At 40.9% G+C, this 25329-nt stretch overlaps 1 protein-coding gene across 1 annotated transcript in view; it reads right to left on the reverse strand.

Moving 5' to 3' along the window:
* LOC109829474 (11-beta-hydroxysteroid dehydrogenase 1B-like) overlaps window positions 103-25329 on the reverse strand; it is a 33643-nt gene continuing 8416 nt past the window's right edge. Inside the window, exons 2-6 of the mRNA XM_020396584.1 lie at window positions 8105-8297; window positions 7919-8004; window positions 7002-7133; window positions 6250-6414; window positions 103-487 (exon numbers count right to left, since the gene is read on the reverse strand). Coding sequence (XP_020252173.1) covers window positions 197-487; window positions 6250-6414; window positions 7002-7133; window positions 7919-8004; window positions 8105-8297 — 867 coding nt within the window. The 3' untranslated portion in view covers window positions 103-196. The remainder of the gene's footprint in view (window positions 488-6249; window positions 6415-7001; window positions 7134-7918; window positions 8005-8104; window positions 8298-25329) is intronic.

Here is a 25329-nt window from a genome sequence, read left to right on the forward strand (position 1 = left end):
AACATACCATGAAACTTCACAGAGAAAAATTATTCACTCATTATTACACGGACTAAGACCGCACATGCTCATTGTCATAGAAGAGAGGAAACGGATCGCAAGAAGTATACAGACACTTGTGAAAGAACCATAATCCTACAGTAACGACGGAATACAGATAGATTCTTATGAAAATGAGTCATAAAGATTTAGGTCTTTATTCCTCTTTAACCTCATCAGTTTGGATTGAAGAAGGATACAGTAAGCGTTTGGCTCCAGCCGCGTCCAGTATTTTCTTACTCAGCGTGTCGTGATTGGACCTGCCTGGTCCGGCAACATACATAACCCGAAAGCACCACTCCATTAATTCCGGCGCAAAAACCCTCAACACATATAGAACTTTGAACCACGACGGCTCGGTCACATAACGAGCTCTTTTGCATGCTGCGTCAACTATCGACCTTGCACATTCTTCTGTATGCATGACGGGCATCAGGCTGACTTGGACCTGTTTGATAACGTTGACATGAAACTAGTCATTAGACTATAGTAATTGTTCGGTTGCAAATTGATTCAAGATTATTCTTATTTGAGTTACCGGTTCGAGCATATTTAACCTTGTCTTATCCGACTGTTTCCCAATGTTCTGACTAAATCCCGTCTCATGCCTTCTCACTAACCAAACCTATGCCTAAACCGAATAGATGCAAGACACTCCCAGCCAGAATTGGGTGTCAGTTCTTACTATGCTTATAATTATAAGCCTCGACTCTTATCATAACTTCACAGTTGAACTGCTTTTTCATGAATCAGGACCTAGTCTATTTTATGCAATGACTTCCCTTAATATGCTTTTAAATTTGTGAAATAGAATCTCAACGTCGCGCGTTCTGAAGATGTGGGTAACAGTAAGGATAGAAAGATAATAATTCAAAACCTAGTTTATACTAATCTGAATATTGATGACCTGAGCAGCATAGTTCGATTAGATGCAATTGTAAGTACCACCAGCAGCCCATGTTCTCTCTATATACACATGTTGGAGACGTGCTTGTGGGGGCCACGGACACACGTGAAGAGATAAAAAAAACACGGAGAGGAGTTTTCGGCTGACCAAAACTCGTGAACACGTGATGTTAACGCGTGAAGGAAGCAGGCCCACCCGAAGCTATAAATATATCTCTTTATGAGTTCCTAGGGCTCGGGGCAAGGAGGGGGGATCTACTATTATAGAGAAAAAGAATACAAATGGGTTTACAACTCTCACAATCTAAACCCTCGAATAGGCTCCTTATTTTTCTTCACAAGAAAATGTCAGCCTCCAAATACTTTTTCTCTCTTCACAAAACCCTAGGATTTTCCTCTGCTGTAGCCGCTAAAAGACTCCCTCTCTTCTGCGATTTTTCTCCAAAGCCGCAAAAACTAAAGCTCCTTGCACAGCCGCACAAAATTTATCCTCCCCTGGTACTTGCTCCAAGCCCTAGGAACTCATAAAGAGATATATTTATAGCTTCGGGTGGGCCTGCTTCCTTCACGTGTTAACATCACGTGTTCACGAGTTTTGCTCAGCCGAAAACTCCTCTCCGTGTTTTTTTTGATCTCTTCACGTGTGTCCGTGGCCCCCACAAGCACGTCTTTAACAATTCTCCACCTCGGTGAAGTTTTCCCAAAACTGAGCCGACACCAACTAAACCAAATGTCTCACTTGTTGTGTCCAGTACACCGTGATATAATTCACGACAACAGACTCAATCCATAACAAGTCGAGACCCAAACGGGAGTGCGAACACTCACCCAAATATCGGTATCAACTCACCAAATCGATCTCACCCCCATCCAAACCAAAACCCGGCTGCATCATAAAGACTGCCTACGTATCCTCTTGCCCAAGGAATCAAGCCGAACGTAGTTCACCCAAATGGCCTCCAAAGGCCTCAATCCACTAGAAGAGTTCGCAACCCTTCTCCAACTCTGCGTCTGATAGCACCTCCAATGGCCTCAAACACCTCCACCTGAGGCGAACCAATGGCCATATCCAAACTATGTCTGCCAGCTGCACTCGAATCAAAACTCAACTCATCATCTGCATCCGAATCCAAATGACTCCCACGCTGTGTCACCTCAGCTGGAATCCCAAATAATGCAGTATGATCTGGAGTAATCTTCCCCCAATGTGGAGTAGCATCACTCTCCCCCCGCTGCGATACCTCTAAGGTCTGTCCAAAACTCTCCACCTGCTGAGAGTCAATTGGCTTCCTCATCGAAGCCTCAACCAAACTGACACTACCAGACCTATCTTCCAATGGAGTTTTACCTCCAATCACAGCAGTTGACAACTCTTTAATAGGATGACCCAAATATGTCGAAGCCTCTGTCTAGAAACTCTTCTTCAAACCATTGCTCGACCACAAATACCGATCCTCCTCCAGAAAGGCACGGTTCTCCAAATTTGTCACCTTATCTAGTTTCCCCAAGATTTCCTTTCTAACGAAGTGTCTCGTAATGCCGTGAGCTCGGCTCCAATGCAGAAACAGGTCCATCTTGTACCTCCCACCAGAATGGAGTACCTTCACCTTTCTACCAATATCACACTTCTTCAATCTGTTGGAAACTACTAGGACTTTCTCCAAAGGGGATTTGGTTGCAACCCAAACACGCCTAGAACAGCCACCAACAAAGGAAACCAAACGCCTATTACCTCCCAATGATGTCCCCTTGGAAGGCCCCCAAACATCCACGTGAACTCCTCCAGAACGACCCTTAGCACGGTGAATAGAGGTGCCACACTTCACCTCGGTCTTCTTGCTCACATCAACATGTTCACTGGACTTCAAACTGCAGGTCTTTGCACCCTCTTTCAATCTATGCGAGGAATCAATACTGGAATGGCCAAGCCCCAAATGCCGCAGTCTAGTCGAATCAACAGAAGTCGTCAGCTCTCCACCTGCCACTATACCTCCAGTCAAGTAATACAGGTTATTTCTCCTGACGCCCTTCATCAAAATACGAGAGTCTCTCACAATCTCGAGAACCATGTCCTCAACACGAACCTTCAGACCCTCTCCAACCAAAGCTCCAATCGAGATCAAGTTCTTCCTCAAAGAAGGAACATATCTCACATCATTTATCTCCCTAACAGTCCTGTCAAACATTTTTATGCGAATTCTTCCTATCCTAAGGATCTGGCATGCACGGTTATCAGCCATGTACACCATACCACTATCCATCAGCTTCTCAAAACTGGAGAACCATTCCCTTCTAGGGCACACATGATAGGTCGCACCACTATCCAACATCCATTCAGATTCCTCCGAATAGCTATCTGTAGGACTGATAGAAAGCGAATAAATAGAAGAGTCAGAATTATTACCATCCGATACGATATTTGCTTCTGATGATGGCTGCTTCCCTTTCCCCTTCTGCTTATTCTTCATCCATTCGTCGAGCTTTGGGCAGTCTTTCTTCCAATGACCAGTCTCCTTGCACCAAGCACACTGATCTTTTCCTACTCTAGACTGTGACTTCCAATTCTTTCGGTTTGGACCCTTCCCTCTTGCGACCAACGCCTCCGCTACCGGCTCAACCGAAGCCTCCTTATCCTTCTTTCGAAGCTGATAATTCACAAGTGCAGCGGTGTAGCAGTGACCTCACTATACGAAAGTGATGCCTTCCCATTAATCAGAGTAAGAACGAAGGTCTCATATTCCTCGTCGGGCAAGGAACTCAACAACAGCAACGCCTTGTCCTCATCTTCAATCACGACATCCACATTCGCCAAATCCGCAAGAAGCTTAGTGTAGTTCATGTGATCTCTAATGGAGGTTCCCTTCTTCAATTGGAAACGATAAAGCCTCCTCTTCAAATACAAGCGATTTTTCACACTCTTGGTCAAATACTTGCATTCGAGAATCTCCCAAATCTTCTTCGCAGAAGTCTCATTCATCACATCATATTTTAGATCTTGAGTCAAACAAGACCTAATCACACCACACGCCGTTCAATTCATCTTCTTCCAAACCTTATCTTCAATCTCATCTGGCTTGCCATCTAACTCCAATGTATCCTCCAAATTCTGCGCGTTCAGCGCATCCAAAACCTCGCATCTCCATAATCCAAAGTTGTTTGTGCCATTAAATTTCTCCACATCTATCTTCATAGAGTGGATATTCAAACTCTGAATGGTCTTCGCGCCAGAAGAACCACCCTCGACACCAGAAGCACCTTCTTTCCCCGACATCTTACGCACCAACGAACAAAGAATAGATCCAAAACTGAAAAGATAGAGTCTTTACCAAAAGATCCAACCTTTATCACCAACGAAGCCCTAAACGAGCCTCCAAATTGATCTACTCCTCCAACCAAACCCTAGATCTGGAATATGGGCTCTAATACCACTTGTTGTGCGCAGCGGAAATTTCGGCAGAGTTTCTGGTGCACAATAAGAGAGAAAGATCGATAAGAATTCTTGTTTCTCAAAGGGAACAAGAATCTGAAGCCTAATATCCCATCAAAGTGGGATATTTGCTCTTCCTCTCGTCAGCTCTAGGACTGCACGTCGAGGGATACTAAAAACTATTACAATGGCCACAAACTCAAACAACCAATTTTACGTGGTTCGGCAAACTGCCTACGTCCACAGGGCAAGGAGGGGGGATCTACTATTATAGAGAAAAAGAATACAAATAGGTTTACAACTCTCACAATCTAAACCCTCAAATAGGCTCATTACTTTTCTTCACAAGAAAAGGTCAGCCTCCAAATACTTTTTCTCTCTTCACAAAACCCTAGGATTTTCCTCTGCTGCAGCCGCTAAAAGACTCCCTCTCTTCTGCGATTTTTCTCCAAAGCCGCAAAAACTAAAGCTCCTTGCACAGCCGCACAAAATTTATCCTCCCCTGGTACTTGCTCCAAGCCCTAGGAACTCATAAAGAGATATATTTATAGCTTCGGGTGGGCCTGCTTCCTTCACGCGTTAACATCACGTGTTCACGAGTTTTGCTCAGCCGAAAACTCCTCTCCGTGTTTTTTTTATCTCTTCACGTGTGTCTGTGGCCCCCACAAGCACGTCTCCAACAATTAGATAAAAAAAAAACACGGAGAGGAGTTTTCGGCTGAGCAAAACTCGTGAACACGTGATGTTAACGCGTGAAGGAAGCAGGCCCACCCGAAGCTATAAATATATATCTTTATGAGTTCCTAGGGCTTGGAGCAAGTACCAGGGGAGGATAAATTTTGTGCGGCTGTGCAAGGAGCTTTAGTTTTTGCGGCTTTGGAGAAAAATCGCAGAAGAGAGGGAGTCTTTTAGCGGCTGCAGCAGAGGAAAATCCTAGGGTTTTGTGAAGAGAGAAAAAGTATTTGGAGGCTGACATTTTCTTGTGAAGAAAAGTAAGGAGCCTATTCGAGGGTTTAGATTTTGAGAGTTGTAAACCCATTTGTATTCTTTTTCTCTATAATAGTAGATGCCCCCTCCTTACCCCGTGGACGTAGGCAGTTTGCCGAACCACGTAAAATTGGTTGTTTGAGTTTGTGGCCATTGTAATAGTTTTTAGGATCCCTCGACGCGCAGTCCTAGAGCTGACGAGAGGAAGAGCAAATATACCACTTTGATGGGATATTAGGCTTCAGATTCTTGTTCCCTTTGAGAAACAAGAATTCTTATCGATTTTTCTTTCTTATTGTGCACCAGAAACTCTGCCGAAATTTCTGCTGCGCACAACAACACAGGGTTACTGAATTGATGCTGAGATTGTCAGGTATAGGGTAAACCTCTTTGAAATATGACGAGAATTTTCATAGACATCATTCGTTTCTCTCAGTGGTTTCTTTAGTTTACCTGTCTAAAGGCCACAAATTTGTAGCCTCCCTTTTAGTGAAATAAAAAGTTGAGAAGAGCATAACGAGTAATAACTGAGACAGAAAGTAAGCAAGTAGCGAAGATGTTGACCTTTTCATTCCTCCAGGAAAAAATGAAATTGACCAAGTCTTTTTTGGCTCCATGAACACATAAGTAAGAGATTGCGGTCCAATTATCTGCGTGCCATGTTTAGTAGCTTTCTACAATCTATAGATCTTAGCTGTTTTCTTAGTTTGTGGCCCAACGACCCTATAAGTATGCAACATGCATTGTTTCATTGACTAGCATGTGCAATAATAGATACCATTTTATGGGGTAAAAGGAATGGGGAAAATGTGAAGGAATTGAAGTAGTCATTTTAACTTTTTTTTTCACCTTATGCCAAATAAAGAATGTATCAGTTTCGAGATGCTTACATCTCTAATATCTTGCTCCACTTGCATTACTCCTTCCTTGGATAAGAACTTCCCTTGGGTCATCTCCGATTCGATCCACCCGGGCGTCGCAATTGTTATACCGATCTCTGAGCCAAACTCACTCCGAAGAGTTTCATAGAAGGCTATGAGGGCTGCTTTTGTTGCCTTAATCATCACAAATTTACACATGTTAAATGAAACGTAAAAGAGTAAGCTTAACTATACCACAGATTCTACACTATTTCTGTACTGCAATATATAAAAGGGTTAAAGTGTGGATAGACTCCCGGTACTATTGCCTAGTTCCAAATAGAAACCCTGTAGTTATATTTGTGCGGATAGATTTCCCGCGTGAATTTTTTTTTTTTTTGACTCTCAAGAGAATCAAAAACGTTTTTCAGGCGGCGAATAAGACCCATAGTAGTTCTATTGGTGAGAATAGACCTCCAATTGCTAATTTCTTTTGACTCTCGAAAGAGTCGAAAAAGTTCAGAGGGGGTTTATCCCCACTTGAGTAAAAGTACATAGGGCCTATTTGCACAAATAGAGCTACAAAGGGCCTATCCACAACTTGGCAATAGTCCAGGGGTATAGTGACAATTAACCCTATATAAAAATATAGTATTCTTCCTCCCAAAATTTTGTATCTTGTAATACAAAAATAGTATGAATTTGACAGTGTACTTAGCATTATCCAATGTTAAATACATAAAGCAGTATTATCAACAAATGAAAGAGAGGAGAATGCCTACATTATAGAAGCTCATCCTAGGCATGGCCACCCATCCGGCTGCTGAGGAGTTCACAACGATTCTTCCTCCAGTTTTCTTGAGATGTTGGATTGCGAAATGGGTTGGATAAACGGATCCCCAGAAGTTAATATCCTGCAGTAGACATTGTAGTCTAAAGACGCAAGGCAGCTATTTTCTTTTCAAACTTATGTCTTGCATTTTATTTTTCTATTTAATCATATTTTCCTACATACGTTGTTAAGATAAAACCGAAATTAAAATTGTCCGAAGGCTTAACTTCAACAACGCAAGCCCACCAAGAAATACAGGATGATCAGTAACCGGGCCCAGACCAGATAGCTGATTAGGTTTCAGATTTCAAATTGTCCGAATCCAACTTGCTTTCTATGATACGAACTTTTTTGAATAAAGAAATTATTCACTTTCACATAATCTTTTAGCTATTAACTCGTAAAAACAAAAGCTTACATTTTAAGAAGAGAGAAAATGACGAATTCATCTACATTCGAGCTGTAAACTACAACATGGACACATAAATCAGACATCTTGCTTCCATCCTTGAGAATAATCCCTCCTCGATCGGGAGCCCGAAGGCCGGTTTACTTCAAGGTATTGGGCCTCCATTTAGATGCCAATTATTGGAAGTTTGTTTGTCATTTATCTCATTTATCTTTCAGTCAAGGTGTTACGTAATGCATTAAAAAAATTACCAATGATAAATTGTTGAATGATAAACCTGTTCAAATTTTCATCAGACTAATCAGCATATCACAGTTTATAGGACTAACAGCAACAAATCTTCCATGTTTTAAGTATATGTCTTAGATTTGTGTATGTTCGTCTAGGTACATGTTTTGAATAGAAACACGTAGTATTAAAAAAAGAAAGGAAAATAATTAAGCATTTCATAAATTTACCATCACTGGGTTGAAATTGGTTATCTCCGTAGCTTCTTCAAACATGCACAGATTAGCAATGCCTGCATTATTCACTAGATGATCCACTGCAAAAACATAAACATAATCTCCCATTTTTACCAAGCACTAAAAACAAATAACAAAGGAATCGAGGAGACCTAAGCGCATTTAGTTCCCATTACTTACACCGTCCAAAATGGTTAATTGTGTCTTCGATGAACTGGCGGCAATCCTCGGGTTTGGCGACATCAGCGGGGGCCACAAGGACATCAGGGGAGCCAATGGACTTAGCTCTCTCAGCCACCTCTCTCAGGCTTTGTTCTCTCCTTGCCACTAGAACCAGGTAGGCTCCCTTCTTAGCATACTGATAAGCAATGTGCTGAATCCATAGGCAAATGGTCAATGTCAGAATGCATGAAAAGTATGGAAGAAATATAATTTAGATTTTGAACAGAGCTTTAATTTGTTGATTATCATGTACAAAGTAGGGAATACAAAAGTCATGCCCACATGTTTGGATTGTAATTGGATGTAGTAGGTACAAGTTTGCACTATCCACTTGGACCCAAACTCCCACGAACTGAAGTGGTTTGAAGGTTGTAATTTATCCTCTAGGATACCCCACATGCTCCAGCCAAAATGTTGATTGTCCTTATCATGGGCACAAAACTGGACACATGCGCTAATATTTTCTTCTTAAATCCATTTTAAGTACATGGATGGTGAGATTTGAACCTGAGCTCCTCTGATATCTTGTTAGAGGTCCATCCCACATTTCGTGGTGAGGGAGAGATAATCTATCACTCTTAACAACATTAGTTAAGAAATATGGGATCTCCTTAAGAAACTAAACACAATACGTACTATAAAATTTGGGTTTGTTGAAATCTAAGAGACATTTTGTGGAAATCTAAAAGACAAAATGTATGTGGACATTACTTTGTATGTGGACTATTAATTTCATGTCCTTTTGTATTTCATCATGTATCTATAAATTGTACGATGTATGGAAATGGAAGATGATGAATAAGAGATTACAATTTCTCTTCTTTTCTTGTCTCTTGTCTCTTGTTTCATTTCTTTAGTATATTACAACACGTTATCAGCACGAAAGCTCTAGCTAGCCGGTTCGTAATCGTCCGTTGGTGGTAAGAGGTATTTGCAAAATCCCTTCTTCTCTGGCATATCTTTTATTTTATATTTCGGATATAGTATTTGTATTAAAGATAAGGGATATTTTGATATCTGCACATTTTTATTAAACATATTTAGAGATCGCTGATAATTTTCATGAACTGAAACCAAAAAATAAAAAGTTTATAATATTTTATTCTGAAAATAAATACGTAATTATATATGTATAGGTCTAGACATATTGTAAGTAGAACTCATGAGCTCATACTGTATTCTTCTCTGTTCTCAGAAAATAAATATATAATTGTAGTAACTTTCAAACCAACGAAGCACACGAAATTACTAAAGCTTATTTACATATAGGGTCAAATACAGAAACTCGGTCTAGTTTAAGCTTTCATTTATATTAACTAAAAACAAGAGTTATTTGATGTAGTGTCGTTGTTTTTAACTAGCTACCCTTCTAGTTTTACCTTTGCATGCAGACGTCCCAATGAAACCTTTTCTTCTCTGTCATAGTCACTTGGAATGAGAAAATTATTTTTTGACAATAAACTCCCTGAGGGTAAAAGAGTCTAAAGCAATCATACAGATGGTCTATCCGCAATTAACCCTAATACTGTTGATTGCATCTCAGCTATAGAGGGTAGGCAATTGCTAACCTTAATCCTTTTCATTAACACTTTGAGTACTAGCCTGTCTAAATGAATTATTTCCCTATTATTTATACCTATTTATAAGAGATTATGGAAGCCTCTCTGCAATAATTTAGACATTGAGAGATCACGGACACCTGTAATCAATGAATGCATGTCTTTGTATATAAACACAAAGGTGTATGTAATATGCATAAACAAAGAACACTAAAGGTACGCAATATGCGTTAAAAAAATACTAATCCATGCATAATATGGGCTAAATCCTAGTTGTTATTAAACTAGGGTATTTTTGGTATTAGGTCTACCCAATTATGGAGGTTGAATACAGTAACTTGTAACTTGATATTGTTAATTATGCCTCAAAATTTTTTATCATTTTATACCACTATGGTTATTAAGTATATCAATTATCACAAGGAAATTCTGTCACACTGGCCCTCAGCATTCAAGCCACAATGTAAATCTCCGTGTAAAATAATTGTTCATCTCCTCATGTCAGTAGTTATGAGTTATTCTTGTCAAAAGGACTCAAAGGGGAAGGCAAAACAAGGTGAAAAACATCATGCCAGTTTGCCTGAAGCAAACATAACTTTAAAGATGACAATTATGAAGATAACCTATTGAATATGGGAGATATGAATCTGGCAACCTTGAGTTTAGAAGAAAGTATAGTACAAACTGATTATGCCTTTGTTTAATTTCTACTTGCTTGAGTTTGTGATGGTCATTGATCGTCCGAGCATTAAAAAAATTTTGTGTGAATTTTAATATCAGACTAGTTTGCCAGAAGCAAACATTTGAAAGATAACATTATGAAGATTTTTAGAAAAAGGAGCTTGATAATTTTGGTGATTATGTGAATATTTCTAATTCCTGATGCACTGATTTTTCATCCCCATATTAGTGCACTGTGATATATGATAGTAATTATTACTTGGCATCGAACGTTCATTTTTACTGACACGCATGTGATTTTCACACGATTATATCTCTTGATTCTTTAAGTATATTTGCCCATAAGGTAAACACTTTAAATTTTCTAAAAAAACATGAAAAATTAAATTCTTCAGTGAAAAAGTATTCACTTTTCTAGGCTATCCCTGAAGGATCGCTTTGATCTATGGAAGCCAATAATTTGAACAAAAAGTTCTTTTCCCCATTCCACGCAAATAATATTGTACTCCAGCAGCAGTACATGACCAAGAATTGCACTTAGCATTCCGAATTGATATCTACATTAGTAGTCACAGAGAAACACAACAAATTGATGATTAGAAATCACAATATCAGACTAGTTAGCTTGCGAGTTGTGTTTGTATCACATGCTATAATTCAGAAAATTACTTATACACATGGACAATGGGAAGACTATGAACATAGTAGGAGATCTTATCCTGTAGCCATTTTTGGATTTTTAAACCCTCGACTGAATACAATTCAACAAGTAACCTTGTACTCTTACAATAGTACAACTAAAAGCATTATGAACTAATCCTTGCATTAGTCGCTATTAAAAACACAACCAGCTGTTGTGAGAAACCATAATGCAAGTTTAATTGGTTCAGTCGTAGTGCCTGAAGCACATGTCATAATTCAAATTATTATTCATAAGCTTAGACGAGGGGGAGGTAGTAGATCTTATTGAGGTGGTCAAGGTAAACTCTTTGGTTTTTCTATATTTGGATTATATGCATTTATCAGACAATTTTAATTTATCTTGATTTTGCTTTAAATTCTTGTGAACCTATGTGGTTTTTATTCATATGTGTATATTTTAGAATTTGTCTGACCTAAAATACACCATGTTGCGATAAGTTTGAGATTTAGGGACCTAAATTCTTTTAAATTCTGGCATGAGCGATTGGGTCATCTTGGGCAAAATATGATTTGTCGGATTTCTTTAAATTAAATGGGGGCATTCAAACCAAATCCGACCAACTGCATATCATAATTTTCCCCCTTTAACTAATACGTGGTGAAGAAGCGAAACATTTCCCATCTGCGTGTTCTTTATTTACAGTCCATGTTTCTATATCACCACCATAGCGTACCTCTATGGGACCTCGGTGAAGGTACATACATTATTTATGAAACTCCGTCAATAATTTAGTACATATGGCCCATGTTAGGGGATCAATTTATAATTTGGTACGCTGACTGTATTTTCATTGAAGATCAATTCTCGACATTAGGGGGAGATTAGTGCCCAAAATACAAAATAATGTTAAAAAATTCCATTTGTGAAAAAGATCTTCAATATTTATATCAACGTAATAGTCAAACTGAACCAGAACTTCACATGATAATCTGCCAAGAAAAGAGTGACTAAGCCCCATATTCATGTTGAATATATCATTGATGATTTGGTATGCCAGGAGCATATTGTGCCAGAAGCATATAAAACATGATAGTGTAAAAGATAAAAGTCCGCGGCAAACTAAATTGCACGTGCACTTGATAATCATAATACTGGAGATGCGGAACGGCCAAATCCAATTGTTAAGGGAAATGACGAGGATTTGGTTGGCATAAAATAAGAATTAAAGTGGCCACGAATTTGTGAAAAAGGAGAAATATATAATAGACATATTAAAGTTATCGACAACATAGTTGCCTCTATAGTTGTTCTTACTATCTCCGAAAATAATCTGGATCCAGAACCTAAGTCAGTAGTGCTTGAAGCACTCGGACTAGGTGAGATAGAAAGTGGCAATTGAGGCTGAGCTGAACTCGCTAAAGTATTTTGAACCTGTAGTTCATATATCCCTGTAGTATATAAATGGGTCTTCGTAAGAAAAATAAATGAGAATTGTAAGGTGGTGAGATATAAAGCGAGATTCATAGCTCAATGGGTTCACGCAGAGACCCAACATCGATTTAGATATAAAATATTCTCCTATTAGTGATTGTATTACGTTCCACAAGTTAATACCTATGGCAGAAACTATGAATTTATATATGCAGTATATGTACGTCATGACCATATTTTTATATGAGTCATTAGACGCTAATATTTTTATATGAAAGTCCCTGATGGACTTAAAATTCTTGAATTAAGAGAAAACAAGAATCGCAACATGTATAACATTAAATTATAAAGGTCGTAAGTTCCTCCTGAAGAGGAGATATGCAAATAATGATGTATGCCCTTGTGTGTTTATAAAGAAATTCGAAAATGACTTCTGTATTATATTAGTCTATATTGATGATATAAATGTTATTAAAACGCACAAGGAGCTTACAGAAGCTAGCTCATGCCTAAAGACGGAGTTTGAAATAAAAAAACTTGGGAAAAACCAAGTTTTGTCTCGGCTTGCAGATCGAGCATTTTCCCATAAGGAATTTTTCTACACCAGTCAACCTATGTGAAAAAATTATTGGAAAGATTTTATATGGATAAATCTCATCCACTTAGCACACCAATGGTCGTTCGGTCCCTCAAAGTGGATAAAAACCCATTTAGACCCAAAGAAGATAATGAAGAAATATTAGGGCCAGAAGATCCTTATCTGAGCACCATTGGAGCACTTCTTTATCTCGGAAATTGCACCAGGCCTGATATTGCATTTGCGGTGAACTTGCTAGCAAGGTATAGTGCTTATCGTATAAGGAAGCAATGAAATGGTGTTAAACATTTCCTTCGCTATCTTCAAGGTACAAAAGATCTTGGACTATTCTATAAAAGAAACCAAGATATGACATTGGTGGGCTATTAGGACACTGGCTACATGACTATTCTATAAAAGAAACCAAGATATGACATTGGTGGGCTATTAGGACACTGGCTACATATCTGATCCTCATAATACCAGATCCTAGACTGGTTATGTTTTTCTCTGTGGTGGTACTATCATTTCTTAGAGGTCTGTTAAGCAGACCATGATGACTACTTCTTCTAACCACTCAGAGATTATCGCTTTATATGAGACCTCACGAGAATGTGTATGATTAAGATCGTTGATATGACATATTTGTGGTTCGTTTGGTCTAGCGAAAGATGATATTCCCCCACTGTCCTTTATGAGGACAATGCAGCTTGTGTTGCACAAATGAGCAGTGGATATGTAAAAGGAACCATGACAAAACATATTACACCAAAATTCTCCAAAGAATGGTGAAATCACCATCGAAAAAGTTCGCTCTAGTGACAATCTTGCAGATTTGTTCACTAAATCTCTGCCTACGTCAACTTATGAGAAATATGTTCACAATATGCATAGACTTGAAAGACTATCTTCTTCAGGGGGAGCAAATTCTTAAAGAACAATCCTGAAGATTGGGCCCTGAAGGTCTATTATCATAATTTGCCCCTTTTCACTAAGTTTTGTCCCACTGGGTTTTTCTTAGCATAGACTCAGAAGATTGTCATCATCAGGGGGAGCGAATTTTCAACGCAATCCCGAAGATTGTGCCTTGAAGGACTATAGTTGTACTCTTTTTTCCTTTTGCTAAGTTTTGTCCCACAGAGTTTTCTTAGCTAAAGGTTTTTAATGAGGCAACTAATGCAACACAAGTTTGGATCCCGAAGATCTATAGTTGTACTCTTTTTCCCTTTGCTAAGTTTTGTCCCACAGGGTTTTCTTAGTTAAAGGTTTTTAATGAGGCAACTAATACAACAAGAATCTACTAATGTCGTGTACTCTTTTCCTCGACTAGTTTTTATCCCACTAGGTTTTTCTAGCGAGGTTTTTAACGAGGCATTGACATCTCGAAGTAATGTCCAAGGGGGAGTGTTGAAATCTAAGAGACATTTTGTGAAAATCTAAAAGATAAAATGTATGTGGACATTACTTTGTATGTGGACTATTAATTTCATGTCCTTTTGTATTTCATCATGTATCTATAAATAGTACGATGTATGGAAATGGATGTGTGAATAAAAGATTACAATTTCTCTTCTTCTCTTGTCTCTTGTCTCTTGTTTTATTTCTTTAGTATATTACAACAGGGTTCATGTTTCCAGTCATCCCCCTCATATTTTTCTCCAAAATTCTCAACTTCTGTCAAGAAATTTGACTATATGTTAAATGACATTTCTAGTTAAACAAGAGAGGATGAAGTTATATATTATCTCGTTCATGTGTGGAAAAGAAAGAAAGTGAAAAACTGATCTAATCAGAATTAATTAGATGAAATTAATTGTGTGATATGAGGTTATCGGGCTTTCACAGCCCACATCTTTCAATAGGAAAGTGGATCGACTTTTGGCATCCACATTGGATCCAGTAAGCCATCGTGTAGGATCCAAATCTAAAAATTTCGGGTGATTCGAATGGAGTTACCAGCTTATTGGACATCATAATTGCCAACCCTGGTTATATTCTGGTAACTCTTTGTCCCACTTCATTATCATGGAAATGCCAAGGAATGTAAACACAAATTTGATGTAAGTCAAGACAGATGAATAATAATATTTTCTTATTAGCATTTAATGTTGGGAAATTAACGGTACAAAAGTCCTTTCCCATCTTTGTGATGAGATGAGAACAAAAAATAGAAGAGAAAAAACAGAGAAATACAAAGAGAATAGAGAGATTGCACACACAAGATTTACTGATGTTCAGCTCAAATTGAGCCTACGTCCTCACCCGCCCCTTCATCACCGTTTCCACTATAATCAAATAAAAGCTTACAAAGGGTCTACTCTCAAATTGGTATAACTTAACTTGAGGATTACTTTCTCTCAAACTCACTTGAGGATTACAACTTTCTCTCAAACTCACTTAAGGATTACAGATTTATATGTGGTTCTTCTTCTTGCTTCTTGTTATCAATCTTCACCATCTCCTCTCTATTTATAGGGAGGATATGCCTCTTGGGTACACAACATTCATTGTATGGGGATGTCGAAAGACTAGCCCTTTCTTTTCCTAATGCATGGGGAAAAACAATCTATCAATGCATGCATGTAGTCAACCAAACAAATTTTATGGAATAAATCCATATTAATTCATCATGGTGATGGACCCCCATTCCCATCAATCTCCCCCTCCATCCTCATGAGGAGAAAGTTTTCAAACAGTAGTCATACCTGCCTTTTTCCGACAGAAGTCATGGTTCTCTTTTGGTAGAGGCTTCGTCATTACGTCAGACGGATTTTAGCTTGTATCAATCTTCTTAATGTGCATAAGATGATTCTCCAAAGCATCACGGATCCAATAAAAGCGTACGTCGATATGTTTTGTTCTTGAGTGATAGGTAGCATTTTTACTCAAGTCGATGACACTTTGATTGTCAAAGTATAGAGTGTACTTCTCTTGCTTGAGAGATAGCTCCTTCAGAAAATTCTTCATCCACAAGAGCTCCTTGCTGGCTTCTATAGAAGATATACTCAGCTTCTGTGGTGGATAGAACGATACAATTTTACAGCTTTGATTGCCATGATACGGCTCCCCTACAAAAGTAAATAAGTATACTGATGTGGACTTTCTTTTGTCCAAGTCATCTGCCATATCAAAATCAGTGTAGCCTTCCAAGATAGATTTTCCATCTCCAAAACATAAAAAATATTTAGAGGTTCCTCTAAGATATCTTAGGATCTACTTTACTGCTTTTCAATGTACTTTACCAAGATTGGCAAGATAACGACTTACCTCTCCAACTCCATGTGCTATGTTGGATCTTGTACAAACCATGGAGTATATCAAACTTTCGACGGCCGAGGCAAATGGAATGCTCTTCATCTCCTCCTTCTCCTTCTTACTTGAATGTCTTTGTTGTGTACATAGATTAAAATGAGCTGCTAACGGTGTGTTGACTAGCTTAGAGTTCAACATATTGAACCTCTCCAGAACACGTTCAATGTACCTTCTTGTGATAGCCATAACTTTCTCGCACTTCTGTCTCGAGAAATCTTCATTCCTAATATATGTTGTGCTTTTCCTAAGTCCTTCATGTCAAAAGACTTGCTCATCTCTTTCTTCAATCTATCAATTTTAGACCAATGTTTTCCTACAACAAGCATATCATCAACATATAGAGAGAGAATAATAAAATCATCATCCGAGAACTTTTGTACATAAACACAATGATCTGAAGATGTTCTTTTGTACCCATGGTCAGGCATAAAAGAATCAAATATTTTATACCATTGTCGCGGTGCCTGCTTGAGTCCGTACAAGCTCATCTTTAATTTGCAAACCAAGTGTTCTTTGCCTGAAACCCTCTAGTTGCTCCATATAGATTTCTTCTACCAAATCACCATGGAGAGATGTTGTCTTCACATCTAACTGCTCAACTTTAAGGTCTTGAGAAGCAACAAGACCAAGAATAACCAGAATAGAAGACATCTTTATAACAGGAGAAAATTTTTCTTCATAGTCAACACTTTGCTTCTAACTGAAACCTTTCACTACGAGGTGAGCTTTGTACTTGACTTGGCCATTTCCTTCATTCTTAATTTTTAACACTTATTTGTTCTTCAAGGCTTTTTTATTCTTAGGTAGCTCCACCAAGTCATAAGTGTGATTCTTATGTAAAGAATCCATCTCCTCTTGCATAGCTTTCTTCCACTTTGCACGATCATCATGAACTTGCGCTTCATGGAAACTTTTCAGTTCACCTGCATCTGTTACCATAATATACTCTGAAGTAGAATATCTAGTTGAGGGTTGTCGTTCTTTCTTTGACCGTCTCAACTGAGGTACTTGTGACTGATCCATATATGGTGGCTCTGGATGTTCATGCTCCCCCTGATCAAAACCTAGGAAACCTACAATTTCTTCTTCTTCCTGCACATCTTAAAAATTATTATTTTCTAGCATAGGAGAAGGAAAAACAACTAGTGTAGAGATTAGATCTGGGATGATACGAGTGTTTTGTGGCTCCTCTTCTTTTTTAATATCAGCAAGTGTTTTATCTTCATAAAAAAACAACATCCCTGCTCCTCACAATTTTTTTATTTTTAGGATCCCACAACCTATACCTAAATTCATTATTTCCATATCCTAGGAAGATTCATGGAATAGCTTTGTCATCAAGCTTGTTCTTTTCTCCTTAGGTATATGTACAAATGCCTTACACCCAAACACCCGCAAGTGAGAATATGAAATATCCTTTCCACTCCAAACTCTTTTAAGAATATCTCCATCCAAGGGAATTGAGGGGGATATGTTTATCAAGTAGTAGGCTGTTCGCACTACTTCCCCCCAAAATATTTTTGGTAATTTAGCTAAGGATAGCATACTCCTTATCCTTTCCACAATTATATGATTCATCCTTTCTGCAATCCTATTGTGTTGCGGTGTGTGTGGAACAGTCTTTTGGTGTCTATTGCCATAAAAAGAACAATAGTCTTCAAACGTTCTTGAAGTATACTCACCACTATTATCAATGTGAACACACTCCAAGAGCTTTCTGGTTTCTCTTTCAACTTTTATATGAAAGTCTTTGAAAACTTCAAAGACTTGATCTTTAGTTTTTATGATACACCCATATCTTTCTAGATGCATCATTTATGAAGGTCACAAAGTATGAGGCACTGTAGGCGTCTAAAAATGCCTATAAGTGTCCGCACACAGCTCGAGATGGAGAGAGGATGACGAACATCGTTATCCGAGTCTAGGAGGTTATCTAACGCCGACAAGTGCATGAACCGGAATGGCGAACCAACTGTGTCTCGTACGCTCACCGACCACCTCTAATTGGCCGTCATACCTGTCGGTCAGCCCGCGTGCGTCAGTCAGCTCGCGCACGTCAGTCAGCCATAAGTGACCAGATGCACTCGTTAGTCAGCTTGCGCGCGTCGGTCAGACCCAAAGTGTCCGACGCACTTGTCGGTCAGATCTAAAGTGCCCGATACGCTTGTCGGTCAGATACAAAGTGCCCATCACGCTTGTCAGTCAGATCAAAAATACCCGCCACGCTTGTCGGTCTGTTCCAAGTACCGTAAAAAAGCTAACGAGTGCATGAAGCAAGTTAACGACGTGTGCAAGTCAACAAGATGACCAAATATGCAAAACAGCAGAAAATACAAGTCTGGGACAGTCGGGAAACATTGAAAACGGAAAAAAAGCCCGGAATCTGCGCTCATGCGGGACATCGTCTGGTGACACACGGCCGAGGCGGTCACCTGCGGGTGACCCGCGGCCACACGGATCACCACGCGTGGGTCACCACACGTGGGTCATCGCGGTCTGTCTCGTGCACAGAACTGCCAAAACGCGTTTTCGACAGTTTTTTGCGATTTTCTCGAGATTTATCTATTCCAGTGGTTCCCAACTGACTTGATATCATCCACAAACATGGTTAGGCCGTTATTGATTGAAGATAAGTCCAAAATCACTCATTCTTATCCAAATACCCCTAACTGAAGCCTATAAATACAGGCATAAGGGCTCATTTCACAGGGCGGACATCAAGAGGGCGAAGCGCTACCAAATTAGAGAGTGAAGCCATGAATTTACAACCAGGGTTAGCAGATCTTAGCAAATTCTTATGCATAAAGAGTGGAGTTAGAGAGATCTGAGACTCATCCCTGTTTGCGTCGAAAATTGTTGTACTCATTGTGATCGAATCTATTACAACTTTAGTCATTACAATAAACTCGAATAAAATAAAAAAAGTTGATCTTTTTATAAGATCTCCTTATACAATGAAAATAAAACAAGTTTACAACTTTATCAAACAAACGCAGGGAGATCGTTTATCGGTCTTCTGCTTGCGTGGGATCTTTGCCTGTGCCGGGGTTTATCCATGGACCGCCTTAGATCTGAATCCGGTTGATAAAAAATTCGGCAAAGCTTCGTCTTCACCGAGGAAGTATTTGATTTGAAGCGCTGAGATCGACCAAGCGAAATCAGGGCTCTTCTCGAGATTAAGACCAAGCCTAATCTCAAGGGACGGACGAACGGGGTTCGGATCCTTCAAATAGCTCCTTCTTTATGCCGAAGTTCGCGAGGATCTGATTTGCCTTCGCTGAAATTCGTGCTCCTTGACTCCTCAATCCAGCAGCACCTCCACGTCTTGATAAATATTCGTCCCCGTTGAAAGGAGGCCCTAGTTTGTATTTATAGGGCTTCGGAAACGGTTATTTGGATGAGAACAAGTGATTTGGCTCTATCTTCGGTTAACAATAACCTAACCACGTTTGGGGATGATCTCAAGCTAGTTAAGAACCCCTGGAACAGATGAATCCTGCGAAAAACCACTTTAAAATCGTCAAAACGCGTTTCGGGTACCAAACTGCGCGGCAGACTGGTCTGACCTGCGCTTGCGCGGGTCGGATCAGTCCGACCCGTGCTTGCGCGGGTCGGACCAATCCGACCCGCGCTTGCGCCCTGTGCTTGCGCGGGTCGGGTTGATCCGTCCCGCGCTCGCGCGGGTCGGGTTGATCCGTCCCGCGCTCGCGCGGGTCGGGTTGATCCGTCCCGCGCTCGCGCGGGTCGGTTTGTTCCGTCCCGCGCTCGCGCAGGTTTGCCGATTTTTTCTTCTTTTCCGTTCTCTTTCTTCAAAACTTGTCCTTTCGCGTGTTTGGTTCGCTTCGTTGATTTGTATGCTTTGAGTTGATTGACGCGTGCTAGCTGATTAACGTGCGCGTGTTGATCGACATGCACGAACTGATTGTCACGCGCGTGTTGATCGACGCGCATGAACTGATTAACGCGCACGTGTTGATTGACGCATGCGAACTGATTAACGTGCGTGTGTTGATCGACGTGCACGAACTGATTGTCACGCGCGTGTTGATCGACACGCATGAACTGATTGACGCGCGCGTGTTGATTGACGCATGCGAGCTGATTGGCGCGCGCGAGCTGACTGTCGAGCGCGCAGGTCACTTGATTCGTCGTTTTGCTTCAGGCGTTTGTCGGCGTCAGATAATTCTCTTAGACTCGGATAACGATGTCCGTCGTCCTCTCTCTGTCTCGAGCTGTGTGCGGACACCTATAGGCATTTTTAGACGCCTACAGATACCCCCTCCAAAGTATTCCAGACTCATTCTTTTATTAAGGAGTCTGGAATGCTTTGGATAAGATAGGCAATCTCCTCAATTTCGTAGAGTGACCTTGAACTATCTCAATTCTTAACTTCTTCAGTCTTCAATCTATTCATTGTTTCATTGAATAGGTGAAGTTCTTCCGGCGCTGCGTTTATCGTCTGACCGCTGTCGAAATCTTGAATTGAGATTGGTGTATAACTTTATGAACTTAGCTCCTACCATTGAGTTGACTTTGAACTGATCCTCTCCGTCGGGAATTCATATCTGATTGTAACTGGAATCCTTGGAGTCATCTTTTGCCTTATTTTGGCGAAATTGCTGTCGATCTTTACTGTAACGCGTTGACCGGCGTTAACACAGTTTATACTCGTACGTTTGCTGAAGTCTACACAGTTTAAGCTCTTAAGGCATTGGAGCGTGACGGTCCCGAATGTTGGGCTGCAGGACCAACTATTAAAGCTGATTCATCTACACGTATGGATCTTATCTCAAATTTGTTAGATGTCCAAGTCACGAGACCAACTAATGGGGCTGGTGCATCAGTGACTTTCGCATATATAGGATTTTTGGCAAAGTGACGTTGTGCTAAAGGAATGAACTCCCTTAGACTTGATGCTACGATATTGAATACGTAGACTTCGCCATTGTTACGGGAATAGGCTACCCGACAACGCGTGGTAGGCGCTGACTTATCCCTTCTTAGGCTTTGGGATAAAATGCCCCAGACTAGATTCTGGTGTCTTTTTCAATCGGTGAAAGACTAAACCGGCAACGCGAGTTAGGCGTTGACTTATCCCTTCTCAGGATTCGGGATAAAATTCCCCGCGCGTGTGAAGCACGGATTTTGACGTTATGAATAACGACTTGCCACAATATCGAATGTGTGGGCTTTTGTCCTTTTTATGGTTAAGAACTAACCGGCAACACGTGTTAGGCGTTGACTTATCCCTACTTAGGCTTCGGGATAAAATTCCCCATGCATAAAAGGCATGGATTTTTGTTGCTACGATGCTGAATACGTAGACTCGGTCGTTTTTTATGGGGATGAACCACACAGCAACACGGGTTAAGCGCTGACTTATCCCTACTTAGGCTTCGGGATAAAATGCCCCAGACTGGATTCTGGTGTCTTTTTCAATCAGTGAAAGACTAAACCGGCAACGCGTGTTAGGCGTAGGCTTATCTCTATTTAGGAGTTGAGATAAAATTCCCCGTGCACAAAGTGCACGGATTGGAAGTTGGGAATTGTGTCTTTTCTCAGGGTAAAGACGGACTGGAAAATGGAAGAGAAAGAATTTTATATTCTATCTCTCGACACTGAAGAAAAATTTTATATTCTATCTCCAGTTGGAAAGGAAACTCAAGGTGGGATCTCCACCCCCAGAATCCGAGATGATGAAACTAAGAGTGGGATCTCCACTCCGAGAATCGGAAAGATTCAAACGACCCTAACTTTTATAGGATTGGTCATTTGATCCAACTTTTATAGGTTTGGTGGAAAAAGGAAAAGATGGAAGTCTTTCGTTTATCGAAAGGGATAACTCAATCTTAGTCTTAACTATCTGCACGTTTGACTAAGTGAAGCTGGAGACAATCCTAACTTTTATAGGTTTGATTGCTCAATTGAAAGTGGGCCTCTCGTTCATGAAAGGAATCGAGAGGAGAATCTGGTTGTGGCCCTAACTTTTATAGGTTTGACCAAGGAAGTAGTAGAAGTGGGAGGTTTGAGATGATCTTACCTTTTATAGGCTTGATCGTTCAACTTGAAAGTGGACCTCTCGTTCATGGAAGGAATCGAGAGGGGACTTTGGTTGTGGTCCTAACTATAGGAAGGTTTGACCGAAGGAGCAGTTTATACTCTTATACTTGTCGGAGTCTTAAGAAGCAGTTTATACTCTTATACTTGTCGGAGTGTTAAGAAGCAGTTTATACTCTTATACTTGTCGGAGTGTTAAGAAGCAGTTTATACTCTTATACTTGTCGGAGTGTTAAGAAGCAGTTTATACTCTTATACTTGTCGGAGTGTTGATTCGGTCTAATTAAGCGATATAACGCCGGCTTCAACCAAAGTTTGGATGCTATTCTTAAGAGCGAAACAAGCCTTGGTAGGATGAAGGATCCTCCTGTGGTACGCGCAGTACTTTGGATCCGTAGTATTATCAGCTTCCTCCTGATCTGGGATAGGTGGTAGCTTGATCTTGTTATTTTCAAGGAGGGACTCGAAAATAGCTGGAACATCTTCGTCCTTGAAGGAGTACTCTTTTTGGAGTCTCTGATCCGAAGTCTTTTGTTGCCTTCGGGGTTGTTGTTGCGATGTCTGGTTAACGTCTACAACCGCTGCATGTGCCTTTCCTTTACCACGGGAGGCGAAGTTTGAGTTCGGAAGATTCGCCGTCGGTTGGCTCATCTCGGCTTTCTTCCTTCGGAGGAAGCGTTCGGCCCGCTCTCCACGCGTCTTCAACTCTTTCCAAGTGTTGGACGGTGCGACTCCCATAACTTCTAATATCTTAATAGATAGGTTGTTATAACATGTCTGGAGGATGAAGTCCTCCGTGATCGGATCTCGGCAGTTCATTGCTTTATTCCGAAAGCACTTGACGAAGTCATCGACTGTCTCGTCATCTTCTTGTTTCTCATCGAAAAGTATCCTGATGGATACCTCGTCGTCGTCATCAAAGAAGTTATCAAGGAAAGAGTTCTCCATATCGTCCCAGTTGTTAATACTTCCGGGCTTGAGACGGCGGTACCAATCGAAGGCCGGCCCGCGAAGAGTACCAACGAATGACCGAACCATCAAGGGTTCATTGCCGGAGATCATGCCCAAGTGGGACTTGAAGTAGATCAGATGTTGTGTGGGCGAACCCTTCCCGTCAAACGGCGTGAAGTTAATCAGGTTGAACTTCGCCGGATACGGGATCGAATCTCATTCTCTTGGATAGGGACATGGAATGCCGGTCCTTTTCACCTCTCGAGTAGACATTAGAGCGTTGATTTTGCTCTCGAGATCTTTTATTTTCTCATCCTCACTCGTGTCGGGCCTCGGACGATTTGAAAGAGGAATAACACGGCCACCCCCGGTATTGTCATCTTTGGTGGAACCACCCCCAGCGTTGTTATCTTTAGTGGAGTCACCCCCAGTGTTTTGGTCAACGGGAGGGTTATCAGGATTGAGACGTTCATCTACATCTGAATCGCTATTTGCTTGGTTAGCAGTGTTGCGACGGCTGGATTCACTAATTTGATTCGACAAAGCTCGGATTTGTTGGTCATGTTCTTCCCTCATCCGCCGCATAGCCGTTTCCATTTCGAACTTGAATGCCTCTTTCTGCTTGGTTAGAGCATCCTCGAGAATTTTGGCGATCTGCTCGGTGTTGATCATGAACACTTCACGAGATTGTCCCGGACTGGATACCGTATTATCAGAAGCGATTGCCGAGTTAGCATCTGATGCTTCATCATCCGATGATAAACCTCTCTACATTCTTTGGTAGTCCCTACGTCTAGTAGTCCCTAAGCGTAGCCGAGTCAGACGATGCGATACGAGAGGGTCAGAACTAGAAGGTCGAATCGACTTTCCCTTATCAGCCATGTTAATTGTGACTTTTGGAAGTTCGTTATCATGAACAGCCGATCGCTTCTTACGGAGACGCTTTGGTTTGGACCTAGCTATTCCGTTGGAGATCCTCTCAAATACCGAGAGCGGTCTTGGGGCAACTACATGCTGATAATACTGTCCTGATTATCTTAGCGCACGGGCAGTGAGACTCCAATTCCCGGGTACTTCTCTTCCGAGACTTGTTCATACCCCCAGCCCGATAGTACAACTCATCGACGTTGCCGTCGGAGTAACCTATCGACTGTTTACATGAATCCTCAGGTATAATGCGTTCGTTTATCTTACGCGTTTTCTTCTGAGTATGCAACTCCTTGTTGGCGTTCTCAAGAGTCACGCGTTTAGAGTCACGCATTTGTAAGCGTGAACTTTTGACGGGCTCTTGGATTTTAATACACACCCCCAGGTGGGTAAAAACTGAAGTTTTCTTTTTATACGAAGGCTTGAAATTGTTGTGAGGGCATGTACGACCCCCAGCCCGACGAGTCGTTCGGGGTTTAATCATCGGACCCAAGTGTCCTTCGATCAAAACTTTGCCTCGATCCTCGTGCAAAGGACCCAGGCGATCAACTATCCTCACCTTGAATCGGGACAAATTCATGTTGTCGTGGGGCTCCACCAGAGGTGCGGAACTCGAAGGGATCGACGTAACCGGTGCAGAACGTCTTCTGTCTCGACTCTAGCACGGGTCAGATTTAAGTGACCGACGGGTTGGAGGGTCGGATTCAAGTGACCCGCGATTTGGAAGGTCGGATCCAAGTGACCCACGAAGTGGAGGGTCGGATCCAAGTGACCCGCAAAGTGGAGGGTCGGATCCAAGTGACCTGCGATTTGAAAGGTCGGATCCAAGTGACCTGCAAAGTGGAAGGTCGGATCCAAGTGACCTACGATTTGGAAGGTCGGATCCAAGTGACCTGCAAATTGGCGGGTCGGATTGGAGTAACCCGCGTTTTGGCGGGTCGGATTGAAGTGACCTGCAAATTGGCGGGTCGGATTGGAGTAACCCGCGTTTTGGCGGGTCGGATTGAAGTGACCTGCAAATTGGCGGGTCGGATTGGAGTGACCT

This window comes from Asparagus officinalis, chromosome 2 (assembly GCF_001876935.1).
Source record: "Asparagus officinalis chromosome 2, Aspof.V1, whole genome shotgun sequence".
In the NCBI taxonomy this organism is placed as follows: Eukaryota; Viridiplantae; Streptophyta; class Magnoliopsida; order Asparagales; family Asparagaceae; genus Asparagus; species Asparagus officinalis.